Source organism: Lissotriton vulgaris, chromosome 2_1 (genome assembly GCF_964263255.1).
Source record: "Lissotriton vulgaris chromosome 2_1, aLisVul1.2, whole genome shotgun sequence".
Taxonomy (NCBI): domain Eukaryota; kingdom Metazoa; phylum Chordata; class Amphibia; order Caudata; family Salamandridae; genus Lissotriton; species Lissotriton vulgaris.
The window spans coordinates 1,468,811,646-1,468,830,713 of NC_141687.1; the positions used below are offsets into that span (position 1 = coordinate 1,468,811,646).

The window sequence follows — 19,068 nt, forward strand, 5'->3', positions numbered from 1 at the left end:
GTCTTGTACCAGCCATGCGGTTTCCAAAATTTTCCAACAGCATTGGTTCGCTCATGCATCCTGTTGCTTCACGGTTACCGGTTCAGTTACACACCATCTCCAGACCTGTTCTGCTCTATTATGTGTTTTGTGTCTGTTAATAGGGGTGTGAGCAGACAGGTCATTAAATATAATCCCCTTGACCCTCCACAACGTCTCTTTTTTTGTATTAAGAGCAACTTTTCAGTTGCGGGTCTATATAATTGGGTTGCGAACAAATTTTATTTGCACCTTTATGGCTCACCCAAATTAATTGTGTGTGTCGCCTTTGTCTGTCCTGTCACTACTGCTATCCCCCCTTTTAAGACACTTTAACAACACCCACATTACTTTATTCATGTGCATTAACTTCAGGATATTCACTGTTTCAGTATTCAACCCCCCATGAGGTTTAGTGACTTATCATCACGGAATAATTCTTGGGTGGACCACACACCCACTAGAATGGTTTTGACCTTATTTTGGAATAATTTGCATTTTCCTTCCATATGCATTCCGGCATAGACTGGTAGATTTTTGCAGAATATGCGATTTCAGCAAAGTAAATAAACTTGTCCTGGACGCTATGTAGACATAGCCACGACGAGAATCACAGCATTTTGAAGTTCTGATGCTGTTAATACCACTTTCCTGGTAATTGATTGGAGATGCGTATCCGCCAACACTCTTTTGCGGTGTCCCTCAAGCATAGAAAAACGCTTTTCGCCGGGCGCATGCTCATGAGAGTAGTGTCTCTCGATGTGTTTATGCGCGCGAGCTTAAAGTAAGATACCAGTTTAACTACAGGCACTTTTCGAACAGCAGGCGCTCAATACTTCGTTTTTTCAGCGGTGAGCCAATCTAACTCTGATTTCATAAAAAAGAATGCACAGCGTCTCTAACCTCCATCACGCTTGTCCTAACAATTGCGCATACGCGACAGAGTCCTAACAATTGCGCATGCGCGACAGAGTACTGTCTGCTTCCGCGTTTGCTCCAGCAGCTAGGCAGAGTGAACGCCCTTTCCACCCCTCGGTTACTACTTAAACATGAAGGGCGGCCCCACAATCACCTCCACTTCCGCTCGGCCAAACGACCAGAGGTACCGACGGACAGGTGAGTGTCCCATTGGACTCTCTTCGTTTTAGTAGCTTAGACAGATTTGGAAGTACCAGTCAGCTTGGGCTAACTACACACCAGCAGAGTTAGCTTGGATGGGTCTTTAGTTTTGATACATAGTACCACGAGAGGGGACCCTGTGACCTAGCACTATGTTACCTAGCACTCTTTGACAGTCAATTACCCTTTCCATTTATGCCCTTCCTCTGATTGGGCTATGTAGTAGTCTATGGTCTATACAACTGCTTGATAACTCTATACAAGACTACCTAGAGGCACTTTTATTTGCCTGCACTTTGTTATGTGAGGTTGGATATTAAACATGTTATGTGTCATACAGGAGGGTGTGGGTGGTGGTTGCCTTGACAGACGGGCTCCTCCATGCGTTTTTTGGGTTATGTGTGTAGAGCAATTGGCTTGGGCATGGTAGAGTTCCTCACTGTTCCCTTTTTTCTACACCGTAGAGCGGGGCCTCATACTCCCGAGCGGTTGCCGGGTGAGGTGAGGTCTTCACCCACACAAGGCTGGGTGAGTATCACTGGGAGGAAATGCCTCTCCGTGATTAAGCTATTATGCTTTTCCTATATATATATATTATGCAGAATGTCAAGTATTCATGCAGGTGTGTTTTTCTTTACGGTCTCTCTGGATGCTCATGATGTTGTATGCGTGAACTAGTGTTGTTGTACAATTATCTTTGTTTTTTGATAGGAAGAAGACTTGCTTCTTTCCCGCCAGTGGACGCTCAAGCACTGAGGTTTCTGGTAGATATGTATCTATGAATCTATCTATTAGTAATACTTATTATTGTTTTTCACCTAATACATCACTTAGTAGTCATAGTTGCAGTAGCAAGTTTATACTTAGGGTCCTGAAGAAAGCTGGGGTAATTCCCTGCTAGCTGAAACATGTCGACCAACCTGCACAGCGCCATGAGGTAGTCTTACTACCAGGCGTGCTTTTAAACCTTGACACATAGATCTCTGTATACACGTTCCTCCAGTATCTGTGTAGCCAATTTTAGTCACCATTACCACCAAAGCACTGCACACCATTAAGTCCACTCCATGGTAAACATCATGGCTGAATATCTGACATCCATTCCCACACCAGCACTGATTGGCTGGTTGTGGGTTGGTTCTATCAGCAATTCCCACGTGACGTAAACTCCACCGTAAGGGTGGTCTGATGGGTCTTGTACCAGCCATGCGGTTTCCAAAATTTTCCAACAGCATTGGTTCGCTCATGCATCCTGTTGCTTCACGGTTACCGGTTCAGTTACACACCATCTCCAGACCTGTTCTGCTCTATTATGTGTTTTGTGTCTGTTAATAGGGGTGTGAGCAGACAGGTCATTAAATATAATCCCCTTGACCCTCCACAACGTCTCTTTTTTTGTATTAAGAGCAACTTTTCAGTTGCGGGTCTATATAATTGGGTTGCGAACAAATTTTATTTGCACCTTTATGGCTCACCCAAATTAATTGTGTGTGTCGCCTTTGTCTGTCCTGTCACTACTGCTATCCCCCCTTTTAAGACACTTTAACAACACCCACATTACTTTATTCATGTGCATTAACTTCAGGATATTCACTGTTTCAGTATTCAACCCCCCATGAGGTTTAGTGACTTATCATCACGGAATAATTCTTGGGTGGACCACACACCCACTAGAATGGTTTTGACCTTATTTTGGAATAATTTGCATTTTCCTTCCATATGCATTCCGGCATAGACTGGTAGATTTTTGCAGAATATGCGATTTCAGCAAAGTAAATAAACTTGTCCTGGACGCTATGTAGACATAGCCACGACGAGAATCACAGCATTTTGAAGTTCTGATGCTGTTAATACCACTTTCCTGGTAATTGATTGGAGATGCGTATCCGCCAACACTCTTTTGCGGTGTCCCTCAAGCATAGAAAAACGCTTTTCGCCGGGCGCATGCTCATGAGAGTAGTGTCTCTCGATGTGTTTATGCGCGCGAGCTTAAAGTAAGATACCAGTTTAACTACAGGCACTTTTCGAACAGCAGGCGCTCAATACTTCGTTTTTTCAGCGGTGAGCCAATCTAACTCTGATTTCATAAAAAAGAATGCACAGCGTCTCTAACCTCCATCACGCTTGTCCTAACAATTGCGCATACGCGACAGAGTCCTAACAATTGCGCATGCGCGACAGAGTACTGTCTGCTTCCGCGTTTGCTCCAGCAGCTAGGCAGAGTGAACGCCCTTTCCACCCCTCGGTTACTACTTAAACATGAAGGGCGGCCCCACAATCACCTCCACTTCCGCTCGGCCAAACGACCAGAGGTACCGACGGACAGGTGAGTGTCCCATTGGACTCTCTTCGTTTTAGTAGCTTAGACAGATTTGGAAGTACCAGTCAGCTTGGGCTAACTACACACCAGCAGAGTTAGCTTGGATGGGTCTTTAGTTTTGATACATAGTACCACGAGAGGGGACCCTGTGACCTAGCACTATGTTACCTAGCACTCTTTGACAGTCAATTACCCTTTCCATTTATGCCCTTCCTCTGATTGGGCTATGTAGTAGTCTATGGTCTATACAACTGCTTGATAACTCTATACAAGACTACCTAGAGGCACTTTTATTTGCCTGCACTTTGTTATGTGAGGTTGGATATTAAACATGTTATGTGTCATACAGGAGGGTGTGGGTGGTGGTTGCCTTGACAGACGGGCTCCTCCATGCGTTTTTTGGGTTATGTGTGTAGAGCAATTGGCTTGGGCATGGTAGAGTTCCTCACTGTTCCCTTTTTTCTACACCGTAGAGCGGGGCCTCATACTCCCGAGCGGTTGCCGGGTGAGGTGAGGTCTTCACCCACACAAGGCTGGGTGAGTATCACTGGGAGGAAATGCCTCTCCGTGATTAAGCTATTATGCTTTTCCTATATATATATATTATGCAGAATGTCAAGTATTCATGCAGGTGTGTTTTTCTTTACGGTCTCTCTGGATGCTCATGATGTTGTATGCGTGAACTAGTGTTGTTGTACAATTATCTTTGTTTTTTGATAGGAAGAAGACTTGCTTCTTTCCCGCCAGTGGACGCTCAAGCACTGAGGTTTCTGGTAGATATGTATCTATGAATCTATCTATTAGTAATACTTATTATTGTTTTTCACCTAATACATCACTTAGTAGTCATAGTTGCAGTAGCAAGTTTATACTTAGGGTCCTGAAGAAAGCTGGGGTAATTCCCTGCTAGCTGAAACATGTCGACCAACCTGCACAGCGCCATGAGGTAGTCTTACTACCAGGCGTGCTTTTAAACCTTGACACATAGATCTCTGTATACACGTTCCTCCAGTATCTGTGTAGCCAATTTTAGTCACCATTACCACCAAAGCACTGCACACCATTAAGTCCACTCCATGGTAAACATCATGGCTGAATATCTGACATCCATTCCCACACCAGCACTGATTGGCTGGTTGTGGGTTGGTTCTATCAGCAATTCCCACGTGACGTAAACTCCACCGTAAGGGTGGTCTGATGGGTCTTGTACCAGCCATGCGGTTTCCAAAATTTTCCAACAGCATTGGTTCGCTCATGCATCCTGTTGCTTCACGGTTACCGGTTCAGTTACACACCATCTCCAGACCTGTTCTGCTCTATTATGTGTTTTGTGTCTGTTAATAGGGGTGTGAGCAGACAGGTCATTAAATATAATCCCCTTGACCCTCCACAACGTCTGTTTTTTTGTGAAATGGCTACGCCTTCCCCTTTCTATGGCCGGGAGAGTTGCCATAATTAAGATGGTGGTCCTGCCCCGGTTTCTCTACCTTTTCAATAATGTCCCTATCCCTCTTACGAAGACCTTCTTCTCGCAACTGCGTACGTTGTTGATACGACTCGTGTGGGGAGATAAGACTCCTCTGGTGTGCTGGCGGACCTTGACTCTACCACATGAGAGGGGGGTTTCGGGGTTCCTGATTTTTATTTGTACTACCTGATAGCACAATGTTGCTATGCACATGTCTGGTTTCACCCGGACGTGCATGTCCCGTATTTAAAGCCGGAGGCGGACTTGGTGCTCCCACGCCAGCTTGCTACTATTCTTCCTACAGGATTCCCTCAAGACCCGCGAGATGTTCAAACTGTCTCTACCACATGCTGGGCATGGGAAAAACTGCATCGGTTGCTGGGACTAGAGTCGCTGTACTCTCCTGAGTTGCCTCTTTTGGTCTCAAAAATATACAAGCAGTGTAGTGTGATCCGGCCAGTGTCCGACTCGAAGGTGCGGGCAGCTTGGGAGGTAGATCTGGGTAAACCTATTTCCGACGATCAGTGGAAACAATGTTGTAGGGCCACCAAGGAGGTCTCATTGAACAGCAGACACAAACTACTCCATTTTAAATTTCTCAGCAGAATGTACCGCACCCCCGCACGCTCCCACAGAATAAATCACACCAGACCCCACCACTGCCAGAAATGCTGATCTCCCTTTGCCGATTTTGCGCACCTCGCCTGGACTTGTCCTAGGATACATCAATTCTGGACCCTCGTCCACTCAACACTGGGGGACATGCTATCCATGCTGCTTTTACCCACTCCTGAGATTGCGTTGTTGGGTTATGTGTCCAACTTCCCTCGGAAGGTCAGGAAACTGGCTGCCTTGGGCTTCCTGTTGGCCAAGCAGGAGATTGCGTTGTGGGGTAGCAGGAGAGTCCCCACTCTACAGGCTTGGCTCAGGAGTTTGGCATTTTGAAATGTAAATTGTGAGGAGTTTTCCACTTTAATCCCTAGCTCGTGAAGACTGGTGGACATATGGTGCCCATACCGGGAATACATTGCCAGACGCAGGACGATTCAGCGCAGGACTCGCAGTTGGCAAGTGGCATAGTCCCTGAGGGGGTTGGCTAGGTGTCAACTATTAGTTGCATATTGGGGGAACTGTCTGTATTTGCTCATTGTCTCTGTTGCGATATTGCTGTCTGGTTGATTTTGTTTGCCACGGACGATCTGGTCTCTTTCCAACATGTATCGCTGTATTACTGGGTTGTTTGAACAATGTATGTCCTCGATGCGTAGCTATATTTCACCGCTCACTTTCATTGATATGTATGAACATGCCATGCATGATTTACTATATATGTGCTTTGTTACCATCATTGTTGCAATCTGCAATGTCACATCTTTATAACGCCTGTTTATCAAATCTGGAAAATAAAGTAAAAAAAAAAAAAAAAAATCTTGGAAGTAAGGGTAAAGGGACTTTTTCCTTTCTTCCCTAGAAAGTGTTGGAGGTGGGTACCTATCTCCACCCTCCTCACCTCCTTCCTCTTCTGCATGGTCATTACCATTCTCAAAAGCATACACAGCCAGCAGCTCCTGAAGCCTTTGTTTGGTTGGATGTGGGTGTAGGAAGGTGGAATCTGACTGCATGGTTGCCCCCACTATTTCCTTGTGTTTTGAAGGTTTTCGACTTAGTATGGCTGGGATCCTGCTATTCAGGGCCCCTGCCTATCTGCTTTCCTCTCTAAAATGATTGCATGTACTTTAGGTATACTCCAGATTGATACTTGGTTACCCTTGTGAGTCCCTAGAATATGGTACCTTAGGTACTAAGGGCATAGGTACCCCAGAGACCTACCAGGGGCTGAGGCATGTATTATGCCACCCCTAGGAAGCCCTCCAAAATGACACCACGGTCTGCTACTGCAGCCTGGGTAAGGTGGTGCATGCACCCCTTACTAAGATATAGGTTACCTATATCTACCTTTAATCACTGACACATATAAAGCTATAAGTCACTCCTATGGCAGGCCTTATCAATCCTGAAGACAGAGTGCTTGGTTTTGTGCGAGAGGGTGCCCATGCATGAGCAGGAACCGTTTGCAGCTTTCGTAGCCTTTTCTCTGAGGCTGTTCTGTGATGCAGCCAGACCATGTACTCTTAAGTGCATTATAAGCTCGCGGTAAATGCTAACTTTGGAACGGCTGCATAGAAACATGTTGTGTTTGGTGTCAAACACTTTGGAATCGTAACTCCCCATCCCCCCCGCCAGTCCTGGCGGCAGGGGTAGAATTCCACCCTTCTAGAGGGAGAGACATGTACACACTGACCTTACCGGTAATAGTTTAAAAGAGCCCCAGCATCATAAAATGGATGCTGCAGCCACAGATACGGGTCTGACCTCCTGCTGCTGGATGAAACTCCAGCAGGGGAGGCCTGGACAATAGGTTTCCTGTCACAGCGAGGTGTAACCACCTCCCAGACAGGCTTTAGTGTATTGGGGATGGGTGGGTGCATTCAGAGAATGCTTTTCAGACAGTGCTGGGGGCACACCTGGTGTCCCTGTGCATATGCCAGTTCAAACCGGTTGCAGGGGCACTCAGCCCCTGCTCTGGCGCGAAACTGGACAAAGGGAATGTATGAAACCACCCCTCTTCCCAGACCCTCCCATAGGTGGGTCCCCAGAGTATTTCCAACCCCCTTTCTTAGTATAAGTATGGGACCTCAGTCCTTAGGACTTCGGATTACACTTGGACGAAACTCTGATACATATATCCTGAACTTCGACATTCTACATGACTAGAAGGCGGAAGAATCTCCCTTGGGGACAAGGAGTGACTCCCCTGTTCAAACAGGCACCAAAATAGTATCTTGTCGGTTTGCATTTCCAAGGCTCCTGTCGGACCCCAAAGTATTTGCAACACAGGACACGGACTTCAGACTTCTCAGAGGATGACACGAGATCCCACCAAAGCTGAGACCCGCAGCCCTCACGAGTGACGTGGGACCAGAACTCCTGGACACCATGCACATTTGCTAGTGCATTCACTTCCTGAGTTTTCCCAAAGTTGTGCATTGGGCTACTTGTAGTCTAAGCCTTGAGCACCATGTGCACCGAACATTGTTGGCCTACACTCCACGAGTGTTCCGTGAGCTCGCTTCTAGCATTTCTGCTCAAGACCCCTTCGCGGTCCCTGGTCCTTCAACTGGGACCCACAAAGGTAACTCTTCTTTCCTTTGGGCTTCCCTTGTTGCTCCAGATGTGCCCTGACTCCCAACCAAGAGGTAAGTCCATCAGACCTTGCTGGTATGCACCAAAGCCAATCTCTGCTTTCTGTGTGGGTAGTTGTTGCCAAGGCTTGTTGGGTCCAATCCTGAAACCACCACCGCAGCACTCAACATCCTTCGTGGGACAGCTCGAATCCAGCACCTGGTCATCGGCGTCGCCTCCTGGTCCTCATGGCTGAAGAGTCAAGTTTCACCTTCTTCACCTGAAATCACCCAACATCGGTGGGCAACCGCTCATCGCCTTCATGGTCACTGGCAAGTGACCCAGACTCTGTCCTCTCTGCTTTCAGGTTCTTCACATCTCCGATCCACCCTTGGATCCACCTGTACACTTTCCACTTAGTCGCCAGCAACACTTTGCTGCAGCATGCCATTGAAATTGACGACGAAATCCGACACGAAAAGACACCTATGCACCCGGCTTCCCTGGGTGAGGTAGTTCGAGTACTCCTGTGCTCCCGTGGGTGTTGACTCTAGAACCTCCTAGTTCTAAAGGGGTTTGCTCCAAGTCCTCTTCTAAGTGTCCCTAATCTTTAAATTTCCAACCGCTACTTTCCCCATAGAAGTTAATGGTGATTCGCGGCTGTGTTTAGACACTGCACGCGTCCCCGTGGGTCCCCTGTGTCACTACCGTGGGTGGTTCCTGGTAAACCAGCGGTTCTAAAGGCTCTAGTGGCCAGATGTAGGTAATTCCTATTTACCTACTCTTAAATACCGAATCATACCGATTCGGTATTTAAGAGTAGGTAAATAGGAAGGGGGCAGATGTAGGTAATTCTTATTTTAGAATTACCGAATCGGTATGATTCAGCATTTACCGATTCATAAATACCGAATCGGTATTTCCTATTGATTCCTATGGGCCTTGAAGCCCATAGGAATCAATGGGAAATACTGATTCGATTTGACACCCTGTAGCACCCCAATTCCAGGCTTGTGTGCCATGTGGCACACATACATGCCCTAAGGGCATGTCTGTGTGTTACATGGCACAGGTGTACATGCACAGATGTGCATGTACACCTGAATTTGGTATTTTACCACCCAATTGTATTGGGTAATAAAATACCGAATTCTGTAGGCCTGTAGCACTGTAAACAGTGCTACCTACATCTAGGATTTACCGAATCGGTAAAATTACCGATTCGGTATTTTACAGAATCTGTAAATTTACCGATTCTGTAAAATAATGGCCCCTACATCTCAAAAACCAATTACCGGTCGGTAACGGCTGAAATCGGCCGTTACCGGCCGATAATTGGCGACCTACATCTTGCTCTTGGTCTTGTATCTATGTCAGTCGTGGTTCTTATACCACTTTCTTAATATTTGGTTCGGTACGCCCCTTGGGCTCAACGTATATTTTGCTAATTTACTGTGTGCAAATTAAGTTTACTGAATGTACTTTTGCCTCTAGCCTCATAAAGAGACTAGAGGGATGTGTTTAGAATAAATACATATATTTTATATATATACCTGGTGTGGTTCTCCTTTCATTTGGTTATTCATGAGATTATAGACTGGTAAAACAAGCTGCTTTACATTCCTTCAAGACTTAGCCTGAAGGCTGCTCTCCACAGCTACCACTAGGATAGCTTTGTATATAGGTTGTCTTTAAACCTACCATCAATAAGGGTAGTTTGGACTGGTGCTAGGTGCCCACTAGAATAGTGAACAGCATATGCCAGGCCAACTTCTCACAGTGGGCCCATTGCTATGTTTTTAGTTCTGGATATGGACCTTACTTCCTGAAAAGACAAGTGAAGGTAAGGGGTGAGGTCAAGCTCCTCAGCCATGTCCTCTATGCTATAGTGGTTATCTTCACTAATAGCTGGGTTCTGTTTTTGAGACATTCCAACAAAAATTCGAACCCCTCTACCCTTGACTATAGTGACTTTTTATTTTCTAAAATTCTAAAGGGACTTAAGCAAGGCCCTAACAAGACTTTTAGTAGTTTGGTAAAAATGCCAATTTGAAAAATCTGAATTCTTAAGCCAATTTAAGAGTTCTGTTGTGTGATCAGGTGGTAACCAAGTAGTCCAACAAATGCAAGTTGTGTATCCCACCGCTGATCCACCGATGTAAGAAACTGGCCCTAGATATACTACACCAAAATGAGGTATAGTGTGTATAGAGTCCAAGTGTCCCCAGAGGTAGGCAGAGGGTAACGTTAGATAGAACCTTACTCTATTAGAGTGGTAGCTTCATCGAGCAGTACGGCAGTGTTAAGCATTTGATGTACACACTCAGTCAGCAAATGTATTCACACACTCAATAACTGAACTCAAGGCCAATTGGGTATGTATAAAAATATACTGTTGTTTATTTTTAGAACCAAGCAAGCCTGGTACAGGTAAGCATTAAATACTTTTCAGTAATATGTTGCTGGATATAGAACAGTTTGAAAATGCAATCAAAATTTTACTTTGTTTGATTTACAGGGGAGCAGTAGTATTCAACACTTAGCAAATACAGTACATTGTAATGAATAGGCTTTTTCAGTAAATTGCAGGTAAGTTACTTTTTAGGTTACTTTTCTAACTCAGTGCTGGATACCTAGATTCAGGACTGGGGCTTTTCCTCGAAACAGGTAAGTAATTACGTTTTGGGTATTCGCATGATTTTTAAAGAATATTTTCAGATTTCAAAACTCCACACTATTGAAACTTTTTGGAGCAGTACATTGAAATGAATAGGCATTTACAGTAAATTGCAGGTAAGTTACTTTTCACGTTACTTTTCTAACTCAGTGCTGGGTACCTAGATTCAGCACTGGGACATTTCCTGCAAACAGGTGAGAAAACACGTTTTGGTTGTTTGTGCGATTTTTAAGGAATAATTTTAGATTTCAAAACTCCACACTTTTTGGAGAAAAGGTGTCAATGTTATCCTATGGGAGGAAAACAGGTTAACGGTTCACAGGTAGGTAAACAACTGTGGGAGTTAAGGTTCTGGGGTTAGACTCGGGGATCCCCCAGGGTCAGTGATGCACTGTTGTTGCACCCTCAGAGGTACCTGGGCGGCCGGGTGCAGAGTGTTGTGCCCCAATGTTATCCAATGTGGGATAGGGGCCCTCCGGTTTTTGGCTGCTGGCAAGCAGGCCACTCGGTTGTGGGAGTAAAGCTCCTAGGGTTAAGGTCAGGGCAAATGAGGAACCAAAGTAGCACAAAAGCTGCACCTTTAGCAGCACTGGGGTGGCCGGTGCACAGTGCTGTTTCGACTTCAGGCGCCCTGTTGTTTTCTACGGAGAATCTCCGGTTTGCAAAAGCACTGCAGGCAGGGAGACGAAGGACTTCTGGGTGCGACCACCCCTTGGAGAGGGAAGTTGGGGAGATAAGGGTTGGCTGGGCACCATCGGTTTGGACACACAAGGCTGTGGGGCATCGAGTGCAGGGGTGCCTTTTGGGGTCGGATCTTCTTACCAGCTCCTGGTTGCGGTTGGGGGGGGCCTTCTGGATTTAGGCTGCAGGGGTGGGCTGGAGCCTTGAGGCAGGTCGGGGTCGCCGGATCTCGGGTCCAGATCGCTGGGGTGACCTCCTCGTGGTGTTTTTCCACGCAACCTCGGGTCGGGTTCGGCGGGTGCAGAGTGGGCTGGATTCGCGGTCTCTGCCCGGCACCAGAAGCTGTAGTTTGAACAAGTCCGGTGTTCACTGGAGATTCAGTCTTTGAAGTGAAGGCCGGCAGGTCCTCTGGGGTTTTTGATGTTGCTGGCTGCAGGACACACCCGGATTTTGCAGGAGCAGGTTCGAGGTGAGACAGGCCTATAGGGCTGGGGCCAAGTCAGTGGACGTCGTCCTCTTGTTAGCTCTGCACAGCTCTTCGTCCTTCTTCTTATCTTCTTTTATTGTCATTTCTGGATCTGAGGAAGGAGGGTTTAGGGTGCCCCCTAAGTACTAAATTTAGAGGTGTTACAGGAAGGTAAAGGGCAGGGACCAATGTGTCCCATCCCTGGGGTGGGTACACCCCTTATTCTGCCACTCTCCAGTGGGAGGGGGGCAGGAGCCTGTCTCTGGTTGGCTGGGTCCCACCATCCTCAATATGGCGGGGACTCGAGGTTGTGCTTCACCACGCCTTCCCCACCATGAGGGATGGAGTTGGCAGAGGTGGGTACACCTCTCTTCCTCACATGTTTTTCCCGCCCAAAGTGGGGGGTAGAACCAGTGGGGACCAGTTGCTGAAAGCAGCAAATGGTCTGGAGAGGGTCACAAAGTCGTCATGCCTTGGAAGCTTCTCCTTTGTGTACCCTGCCCATGGGAGCTTGGCACCTCGTCCCAGGATGTACATTGATTCAGGCCCCGAGAGCAGCAGCTCTCGACCCAGGGGTCCTGAAACATGTCTGGTGGTGGCAGCCTAGGCAGCCACTCAGTCAGGTCACTAGAAGTTGGTCGAGTTTCAGGGGGCATCGCTAAGATGCCCTTTGTTGTGCATTTTGCATTAAATCCCACACTGGCATCAGTGTGGGTTTAATGTGCTGAGAAGTTTGATACCAAATTTCCCAGTCTTCAGTGCCATTATGGTGTTGTGGAGTTCGTAATGACAAACTCCCAGCACCATATACTCTTAATGGCAGTACTGTGCACAGGAATAGACATGGGCACTTTAGGGGTACAGGGCTCATGCACCTGCACCTTCACCACTTGCATAGGGCATCCAGGTAGAGGGGTGACTGAGGTAGGCAGTGGTTTGTGGGCATGGCACACAGGGATGTGTGCCATGTTGGCTCTTCACTTTATTCTGCACCAAGACACGCAGCCTGCAAAGGCAGTGTGTGAGTGTCAGGGTACAGGGCCTCTAAGGATGACACAATAAGTGCTGCAGCCCTTATAGGTCTTCTCTGGTCACAGTGCCCTGGGTACCTGTGCTCCCATTTACCAGGGGCTGACATGTGGCCAGAGATGCCAATTGGGTTTAGGCTTCAATGCAGTTTTAGGGAAGGAACATAGGCCATGCGTACCTAATTAGCAGGAGCCCAGGGCACACTCAGTCAAAGAACATCAGCAATTCAGCAAAAAGTGAGGGCATACCATGCAAGAAAAAGGGCACTTTCTCACACCCCTTACGTATTTGGTCTAGCCTCAAAGGTGGCAGGGAGCATGTAGTGGAGACTCCACAAGTTGAGCACCGAAGAAAGTTAGCATAATCCAAGATGGTATGAATATTCACTATGGGGCTACTAACTCCTCTCACTTTACTCCAACACATGCTGGCAGGCCATAATACGCCATGTGATATCACTTTTCCCATGGCCAATCAGCATGTGTGTGTGCAAGACATAATGAAAGAAGAAATGAACCATAACACAGCTCATTTCTCTGTCATAACTGAACAACTTTTCAACAAAGCGGACCAACCATCCTTAACCTCAAGCCCTTGATCCTCAGATTAACCTCCCATTAAGGATTATCCCCAGCCATCTGATACATTTTTTTTCTTTTTAGAAAGATATTTTATTGCAAGAAAAGCAACCTAAATAACAGTGACAGCAAGCATTACACAATGTAGCATCAACACACAATTCGGTAAACTCGAACCTCCGCCAGCCCCTAAAACCCTCTCGCCCCCCACCCTCCATCAGTTCACAGGGCAGCATTTGGGTCGTGACACTCTGAACCCCCAGGATTAAAACCAGTACTGTCAATACCATGTGATACTTTTGAAGAATCGTAGCACCTCTTTAACAGCCCACTGTCCCACCTTACTTAAAGGGAGAGAGTTCTCTGACCATCATATTCACTGTGAGCGTTCGACACCAAAGCAAGACTTGTACACTTGGACCACCATTTTCACCCCACTTAAAGCACAGCTGTTGTATCTAGTTGAAAGTGTCTCAAAATGTGCATCCCAGCGACAGCCATAGCACCAGTGATATATGGCTTCTAGCCCCACAAGACCCATGGAGGGAGGTGGAGAACTATGATCAACAGCAGGTTAATCACAGAGTAAATAAGTAGGGCTTGAACCCTTGACCCTTACTTACCATACCAGGACTCTCAGTGCTCAAGTCTGAAGAAAAAGAGCGCCTTGTATCTATAGCACTCACCACTCCAGCTCCTGCTCAAAGCTGAGAGGGCATCTTCAAGGGGGAAGGTGGAAGATCTAAAACTGGTATACTGTATGTGATGGTTAGAACAAAAGTGGAAACATTAAGGGACCGGGTCCGAGATACACCTGCTGATTTTGCCAGGAGATTTGAAAGCCTTTATTGCCCAAAGGGAAAATAACATAATAAGCTTCAGGAAGGCAGAAAGGAGTGTATGAGGAAGGGCTCCTTGTCTAGGTTGCGTGTTTTCCCTAAATGATGTTTGTGGTACACCAGAGCCGATAAACGTAAGCATTCCAAACTCTTTAAAAAATATATATATATATTTAAAATTCTGGTACAATGTTTCCCATTATCACTAATGGCTGAGTCAAGAAAGCATTGGTGCCTAACAGAGCCTGGTCTTAGGCCACAGGAATCCTCTGCTCTCTGAAAAGCTTCCTACCATACTAACACTTGAGCCTTGACTGTGTTTAACCTGCAGGCTAGATTTACTTTTGACTTCATGTCTGGATAGTCAGTGCTCGCAGAAAGCCACATGGGAAACTCAACCCTACAACGGGTATTGCTTCCATCCTGGCTGCCTACACTGCTAGGTCCCATTGTCAGGTTCAACAAAATCTCTCACCTTACCCACCAAATTCCCAATTCACAACCAGAAATGGAGCCGGTGCCAGTAGAGAAGGGTTCAGCAAGAATATATGAGAAAGTGATTATTGAAGTCTGCAATGAAAAGGGTGATGCAGAGGCCAGTGCGGGCCATCCTCGCACAACCTCCCATCTGGTCATCATTCTGAGCCATGATCCCAGTTAACAAGAGTAAAGGATGGATCCACAATACCCCTGGGAGTTGCAACCAAAGACCTATAGCGCCACCACCAGACAGCATTGCATATTAAGACAAGTGAGTAGAATGCAATCACAGCTATCTCTGTGCAGTCCCTGTGGCTTCCCTGAGCATTCCACTTCTCAAAACAGATCTAGAACCACCAGGTGGAAACACAGGGAGGTCAGCTGACTTGTATGTCAGGCCAATAAAACATCATACAGAAAGATAGCCTGTGCCTTATAGAAACCACATTTCAGAGGCTTCCCTTGGACACACAAGTCCGGTCAACCAACCAATTCCATTAAAGAAGGCTCACCAAATTCATCTTCCACCATCCCACTTTGACTGTGGTGTTACTCCAATGTCCCTAATAACAAAAAGGACTGGCAGGTATGGTCTTGAAACACACTCTATTCTGTTTACATTTTATCAAAATATAGGCGTTTTCACATAGGGAGATGGTGAACAATCTCACTTGGAAAGAGGAGTTCCTGGAATTGTACATGCTCTTACATCATTAAACGACTCCATTTTGAACATCGCTTCGCCCTCTCTACAGAAACCGCTTACCCTCTGCCCTGCTCTGCTCCTTTATGTGGAAAGATATAAACCACGCTTCTCCAAAGAGTAGCTGGTGAGCTACTGTGGCACTTGTACGTAGCTCTCCATTGTGAAGCCCTGCCTAATACATTACAGGTTTTTGTTTAATTGAAATAATACATGCATCCCAAAACTGAAAACCATGTATTCCAGGTGAACATTTTTGTTGTTTCCAAACTCATCAGCTGATGTTTAGAGCAAATTACCAAAATATATTTAAAGCTGTGTGATTGGAGAGAATTATTACTTACATTATTACTTTGGTGCCAGGGGCATTGCAGCTTTGGCTCTCATGTACTACCCACTGAAAGCCATTGCAAATTGATGAAGTGTTTGTTATTTACTGGTGTTTTTATACATCACCCTGACTGATCCACTGAGGTGGGATTGCTGCTAATAATACATAGGATGGCCTCTAATGTTATCTTGCCCGATACAGTCACTATTGAATGAATGAATAATTTATTGTGTGGTTACTCAAAACCATTACATTAAAACCAAAGTTCAAAGCTACAAAAGTTAAAAAGGATCAGAGAAATCATATTCTTTAAAACAAGTCTGTATGCTCAAGATCTGGGTGCCTGTAAACAAAGAGGGTTAGAGTCTATTTTCTTGCGGAACGACATGCATCGGGTAAGGCTCTGGACGTTTAGCTCGTGATGGCCATCAACTTGGAACGAGTCTGTTGAATGAATTTGCCAAATGTGGCCATCTGTTTAACTGAGTTCAATGTGTACAATTGATAGACCGCCTCCTTTGTGGTTTGCGTCCCCAGTTGTAAGATGATGGGCCTGAGGTAGAGGCAACGGGCTGTGTGCAGGGTCGGGCAACAAAATAGGATGTGGCTCAGGGACTCCCGTTTGTAGATACAGAGCCTGCATTCCTTGTTCCCTAAGCCTGTTCCTTCAGTGGGATATAATTCTTTGTGGGGCAGGGGGTGTAATCTGTAGGCTAGAATTTTATATAGAGCTGGGAGGCCCACTGCCTGCGTAAGATGTTGTTTAGCGTTGTACGCCGTGTGTGGCAGGCTTTGGGTCTCATGGAAACCTCTTTTGCCAGGGACTCCAAGTCCAGTGCACGAGAGCGGAGGCGGACTTGTTTTTTAATTGCATTTTTTAATAGCAGATTAGTTGACTTGCTCAGAGCCCCAGTTCTCCGTGGCTAAGCTATACAGTCACTATTGCAACACTATTAATAGAACTCTGGATGATTTCCATTGAACAAAAGTTGCTCTTATTACAAAACAAGTTGGAAACCCCTGATCTAAAGTCTGCTCTCTCTTAGACCTTTTTGATCACTTTGTCTATATTTGTTCCATTTGACCCTGGCCAGCTATTGCTGATCACAATATTCCCATAAAATTTACTTTAGAATTTCTCAAACCAAAACCTGAACTTTGAAGTAACTGCATGTTTTTTTAAGCAGGTGATCCAATCCTTAATTCTGGAAACGTTTTGAGAAAAGAAGAGTTTCATTCGAGTCTCGTGGATTCTTATTGTGGAGTAGAAGGAGAAAGTAAATCTGCCCATAACATAGGTAAAAGTTGTTTTATGAATTTCTGGTTTGCAGACAGTGTCCCAATCTGCCACCTATTGAATTCAGCAAAGATATTGATTGAACATATTTGCACGGGTGTCCGACATATTCAGATCTGTCCTAGACAACACTTTAGCTGTCTCAAAAGTCTCATGGAATAAAAACAAATAATTAATAAAAAAATAAACAAATACATACTTAAGTGAGCTTTTAATGGGCATTCTTCATCTTCTATTGGTTTGTCGGACTGTTATTCAAATTTTTCTTCTGCCCACAGCAGCATACAGTATGGGGCAATGACTCAACCCACTTTAGTCATTGGCTCTCTTGCACTCTCCGTTTGTCTGATCACATTTGCACAAAAAGAAATGTACTTAAGTGACAGGGCTGGTGGACTAATACTTTACTTTGCAAATGTTTTCCTCTGCCTTTTCTGTGTGCCACTATGAATTGTGTTTTCCTGTGATGTGCTAAGTACATGTATTGATTACTTTCTTTTTAAATTACACTTTTTATTGCAAGGACCTGACCACCATGTTCAAGTGGCGGCATGTTTTCTTTATTTTCTTCTTTGTATTTTTGTGGCATATGCTTGCAATAAAAATTAAATACAAAATATAACCATCCCACCCAAATTGCCAAGGAGAGTCATTTGGTATTGTCAGTGCTTGTTTAACACCATTTCAGCAAGTGGGACATGTGACAACCTCTGCTTCTTCTTGTACCAGAGCACGAAGCCAAATGTGTTTCGGAATGTTTGCATGCCGGTAGAACTTTGGCTTTTTAAAAGGTACTCCGATACATAGCTTCCCCTCGGACCGCATCTCAGCTAGGTAATACCACGCGGCATTGCTGACTAGGAACATTGTTTCCATCGAGGCGATACCGCCCCCCCTAAGAGACCATGATGTGCCATTAAGCACCTACAAATGTTCACCATTGAGCAATACATCCGCCTAAAAAGCCAAGCGTATGTACTCTGAACCACGCGTGTACCAAGTAGGAACAGCGTCATCCACTGTAAATATTTTCGCACTAATAAATTCTTTAATCCTAAATCTAGGTTTTGTAGGAGTGGTATTATACAGGGCTGGTCCCTGTATGGTCCTGACGAAACGCTAGGGGTAGCGTGAAACATGTTGACCATATACTGAACCCACCTACATCACTGGTTGGTACACAGTATGAACCCCACTTTTAACATACCGGTCTAGGAGCAGAATAAAACATTGAGGCCCACTAGCACGGTATTTTTAACACTCACACACACATCCACTCCACTCTCTTCACACCACACATAGTCCTTCACTTTAACAGTGCTCCTACGTAGTTCGCAAGTTGTAGCACGCCCCTTTTCGTAGAGAACTGGGATGACCCCAATGATGAAGCATGTCACCGTGAGGAAACTCCGGTGAGTGAGGGGAAAACAAGAAAGAATTTTTTTTTCTTTCGTTAAGAGCTACACTAATACACCATTTTAAGGTAGCCACTACACAAGACAGGTCCCTGAGCCCAGATATTGGTCTGCTTATCCTCACATCAGATGTAACTACTGCTCTCCCTGTAATATTCGAAATTGCTCGGGGGTTTGGTCGGATATCAGGGTACCAGATCAATACATCAAAGACAGAGATGTTGGTTTGGAACGATGATGTGAGTGCATTGGAAGTACAGGCGGGCGAATCAATGCGTTATATGGGCCTAAACATAATAAAGGATCTCAATAAACTCGCTATAGTAAATCTCACAGCAGTTGCTAAAGAATGTAGGAAGTTAATGCAGTCATGGTCCCACCTTCAATTGTCCTTGATTGGGAGAGTAAACTTGATTAAAATGTCCATTCTGCCCAAAATCTCATTTCTTTTCAATAACATTAAC

General features: G+C 45.5%; 1 protein-coding gene across 2 annotated transcripts in view; it reads left to right on the forward strand.

Moving 5' to 3' along the window:
- LOC147732780 (uncharacterized) overlaps nucleotides 1–19,068 on the forward strand; it is a 635,036-nt gene that overhangs the window by 132,903 nt on the left and 483,065 nt on the right. Inside the window, exon 5 of one of the 2 annotated variants that reach the window (XM_086957331.1) lies at nucleotides 17,077–17,190. In XM_086957331.1, coding sequence (XP_086813457.1) covers nucleotides 17,077–17,190 — 114 coding nt within the window. The remainder of the gene's footprint in view (nucleotides 1–17,076; nucleotides 17,191–19,068) is intronic. The other variant, XM_086957332.1, reaches the window with a different exon arrangement.